The 4,382-nt window shown below is 47.7% G+C and overlaps 1 protein-coding gene across 1 annotated transcript; it reads left to right on the top strand.

Moving 5' to 3' along the window:
• The first annotated feature begins 2,493 nt into the window (after positions 1–2,493).
• On the top strand, positions 2,494–4,153 carry LOC100272654 (uncharacterized). Its single transcript, NM_001147112.1, has 2 exons — positions 2,494–3,659; positions 3,802–4,153. Exons 1-2 carry the CDS (start codon positions 2,553–2,555, stop codon positions 4,051–4,053), a joined length of 1,359 nt encoding a protein of 452 aa, NP_001140584.1. The 5' UTR covers positions 2,494–2,552; the 3' UTR covers positions 4,054–4,153.
• Positions 4,154–4,382: the final 229 nt, after the last annotated feature.

Consider the following 4,382-nt stretch of genomic DNA (forward strand, 5'->3'; position numbering starts at 1 on the left):
AATATAGAATCTGTAATGTAAATGTATATTCTTGTTTTTAGCAATGAGCTTGTAAAGATTCATTAAAAACAAATCCTAAATTTATCATATATCTTCTCAAACGATACATATAAAACTTGGATACGCATTTAGAGATTCGGAGTTTTTTTTGTTTTTCTGTTGTATGGAACAAATAATTCATTAAAAAGTTTATGTAAATTTTATTCCTGAGTACAATAATATGCTCGTTACTATAAGAAAACATTATCACCAAATTCCATGCATATCTATTTTAAAATATCAAATTTATCCTAACAATTTGAACGTCTACTTTCACTCCATTGCTGTAGGGAATTAGGATGCGGTGATCATGCATTATATGCGACAGATGGCATATGTAGTTTACTCACCTCTCCGATGAGGGATGGAATACATAAACGAACAACAATACATTCAAGACCTAATGTAGTCAGCTGCACCCAATCTGAACATTTATTTTGTATGCAAAATCCAAACCTTTGCAATAAATTGAGTTAGGCCACTTTCACTAGTACAGATAAGCTCTATACTGACGGTCCTAAACATATTTACAGTGACGTTTTTCGTAACCGCCAGTGCTAGAGGTCAGTAGAAATCACCATTTTTACAGGCGGGTAACTGAAGACCGCCAGTGAAAATCGATTTCGACGTAATAAAACCGCCAGTGAAAATCGATTCCATAAACCGCCAGTGCAAGTCGCGGCATTTTTCGCGCAAAATTCGCGCGCTACGCGGTTGTTAGGAATCGAACCGTAGACCTCACCCTCGCGCGTACCCTCCACTACCACTCCGTCTATGACATGACTTGTGTCTAGTTTATAGTTGTTTTCTCCACATATTACAACCATTTGAGTGTAAATTGCTTATTTGAGACCCTAAACGAATTCAAATAAAAAAAGTTGTCAACTACAAAGATAAATAACTTTTGAAGTTCTACAACTTTTATTTTGACACTTTTTTCATCCGAGGTAGTTTGCAAAATTTGAATTTTAAATTTGACATACTTAGATTCAATTTTTGAGAACCGAAATGAGTTCAAATAAAAAAGTTGTCAACTACAAAGTTTCATAACTTTTAGAGATCTACAACTTTTATTTTAGTGGTTTTATCATACGAGGTCGTTTGAAAAACTCGAAAAATTAAGGATAAAAATGATTTCTAGTGGCGGTTCCTTAAGAAAACCGCCACTAGAAATCGTATTTCTACTGGCGGTTCCTTAAGAAAACCGCCACTACAAATCATGGATTTCTACTGGCGGTTTTCTTAAGGAACCGCCAGTAGAAATACGATTTCTAGTGGCGGTTTTCTTAAGGAACCGCCACTAGAAATAACATAGTCGGTGGATAACCGGATCCGTCTGTAAAAATATATGGGTGCCGCAGGCTTTGAGCCTTTTTGTACTAGTGTTTAGCTCGTTTGGACTTTTGTGTGTGTGTGTCAACCTTACACCAAACCAATCAGGAACCATTCGGAAAATGAATTTACCAGAAAAGCTCAACGGATGGGAATGTGGAAATTTTGGTGATATGTTATAATATAGATTAATTCTTAAGTCATGTTATAAGAGTCAAGTTATACAATAGTTGTCATCTATTGTATCATCCATAAAAACTTCTTTTATTGTTAAGTGACACGAAATCTCACATTCTTTTTCCTATTCCTTCTCGCGCTTGCATCGGAGCTAAGCTCTCTTTTCCCTTCCCATCTATCTATTTTGTATCGATAAAAATATTGATTTGTTTGAGTATGTATCAATTATTATATATACTTGCTCCAACTAGCTATACAAATTAAAAATTAAAAATCATTTTAGATAATTTATAGATCCATACAACACTTGATGTATACGTTTTATACACATGTGTCTACATTGATCATCCATATCTATATAAACATCAAAAATAAAAGCTAAAATGAATACTCTCTCCGTTTCAAAATAGTATCATTTGTACTCCTAAAATTTATGTCGTCTATATTCAATTAAACGAATTTTATTTTGGGATAGATGGTTTACTATTTTGAGACGAAGGGAGTACTTCATAATGTAGGTAATTAAAGACGTACTTGTGATAACTAGCTGTGGGAAAATGAGTCCAAGAAAGACTACTATCCTTGCCCGCCCGGTCCACACTACACAGCCAGCCGGAACCCACAGCAACCGTGAGAGCGATGGGCCGGATGGGGAAAGGGCTGTAGGCGTTGCGTAGCTAAACGTGGTGACCCCACTGGAAATCCAGTCGGCGCCAATCACAAGCGCCCGCGCCGGATGCTGCGTTCCTTCGACCAATCACGTCGCAGATAAGACATGCAGGTGGGGCTCACCGTGACACGAAAAGTGCAAAGTGCACACGGTGGGTCCGAAAATCGGTTGTACAAAACCGAATCCCGCGATATTTTCGGCACACATTTTTCTTCTAAAATCTACAGTACACTACATACAAACTCTAGACTGTACGTCGGCACATGTGAATACATTGAGCGTACAAGCGGCCATCACTGAGTAGCAAGATCGTTGCACACCGCTCGGAAGAGAAATGATTGCCACGACCCGCGGCAGCTCGGCGAAGGCGGCGGCGGCGGTGGGCGGCAAGGCGGCGCGCGCCTGTGACGGGTGCCTGCGGCGGCGGGCGAGGTGGTACTGCGCGGCGGACGACGCGTTCCTGTGCCAAGGGTGCGACACGTCGGTGCACTCGGCGAACCCGCTCGCGCGGCGGCACGAGCGGCTGCGCCTGTGCCCGGCGTCTCCGCTGCAGACGCCGCCAGATCGCTCGGCGGCGGCGGCAGCGACGGCGACTAATAAGCGCGAGCGTCACGACGAGGTGGCGGTGCCCGCGTGGTTCGGGCGCAAGGCGCGAACCCCGCGCGGCGGGCACGCCAAAAGCGTCGGCCAGGTGGCGTTGTCGCGGCGCCTCGTCGTACCGCATGCGGCTGGCGGGGACTCAGACTCACCCGATGAGCGAAACGGCGGCGAGGAGGAGCAGCTGCTCTACCGCGTGCCCATCCTTGACCCCGCCCTAGCCGAGTTCTGCTCGCCCCCGCCTCTCGAGGACGCGGCCGGTCTCGCTCTCGACGCGTCGGTGTGCAACGAAGACGGCGCCATCGAGGACCCCGCGAAGCCGGATCCTGCGGCGCCGCTGGCCCAGTTCTGCCCCGTCAGCGGCCATTTCAACTTCGGCCCGACCGACGCCGAGCTCAGGGAGTTCGCCGCGGACATGGAAGCCCTCCTCGGGCACGGCCTGGACGACGGAAACGAGGAGGACTCGTCGTTTTACATGGAGACGCTGGGCCTCCTCGACCCAATGGAAGTGGGCGACGATGCCACGCAAGTCAAGGTGGAGACCGACGGCAGCAGTGCGTGCTGCGAAGCCAGTGGCACGCTGGCCTGTGGCCTGGAGCTGGACTTAGAGGCATCTGACGAGATGCTGGACATCGACTTCGACTACGCATCGCCTCAGGACACGGCGACGGACGAGAGAGCCGCCAGCAGCGACACGGGAGCCGACGCCCAGTTCTTGCAGACGAGCCTCTCGCTCACCCTCAACTACGAGGCCATCATCCAGAGCTGGGGGAGCTCGCCGTGGACCGGTGGCGGTGAGCGACCACACGTCAAGCTCGACACCAGGTGGCCCCACGACTACACGGTACGTTCGCGCGCCGCACAGCACACGTTCGCAAACACACACAACCATCGACCACGGCGTGTGACATACTGACATTGCGTGCATGCGCAGGTTCAGTTGAAGTGATTGTTAACGTCGAATTCGATTTTGGTTGTGCATACAGAACATGTGGGTTGTGGGAGGAGTGGTCGGCCACGGCGGCGAGGACCTGCCGGGCACGCCTAGGCTGGGGATGGACGGCGGCCGGGAGGCCCGGGTGTCGCGGTACCGGGAGAAGCGGAGGACGCGGCTCTTCTCCAAGAAGATACGGTACGAGGTGCGCAAGCTCAACGCCGAGAAGCGGCCACGGATGAAGGGCCGATTCGTCAAGCGTGCTACCGCCGGTGGCAGCCTCGCCATCGCTGGCCTCGCTTAATGCCGCCGGCTTGCTGCATGTTTGGTTGTTGAGCCTGCGTGTCTGCATATCTCGTCACGTCGTCATGAAATCATGACAAGAATGAACAAACAATTCGTCGAAGCTGCCTTTTAGTTAATTCAACTTAAAATAAAAAAAACATGTTTTTTTCACCGATCAATTTGCCAATTTAATTATTTTATAAGCGGGTGACTTCGAGTGGCACTTGCCTCCTTATGGCGATAATCGAGTAATAATACTAGTGCAATATTGCTAGCTAAAGAGTTGTTTGGTTTAAATAATCACTTCATCTAAAATAAGATGGTGTATCATAAGTCCATTACTCAAAT

Source organism: Zea mays, chromosome 6 (genome assembly GCF_902167145.1).
Source record: "Zea mays cultivar B73 chromosome 6, Zm-B73-REFERENCE-NAM-5.0, whole genome shotgun sequence".
Taxonomy (NCBI): domain Eukaryota; kingdom Viridiplantae; phylum Streptophyta; class Magnoliopsida; order Poales; family Poaceae; genus Zea; species Zea mays.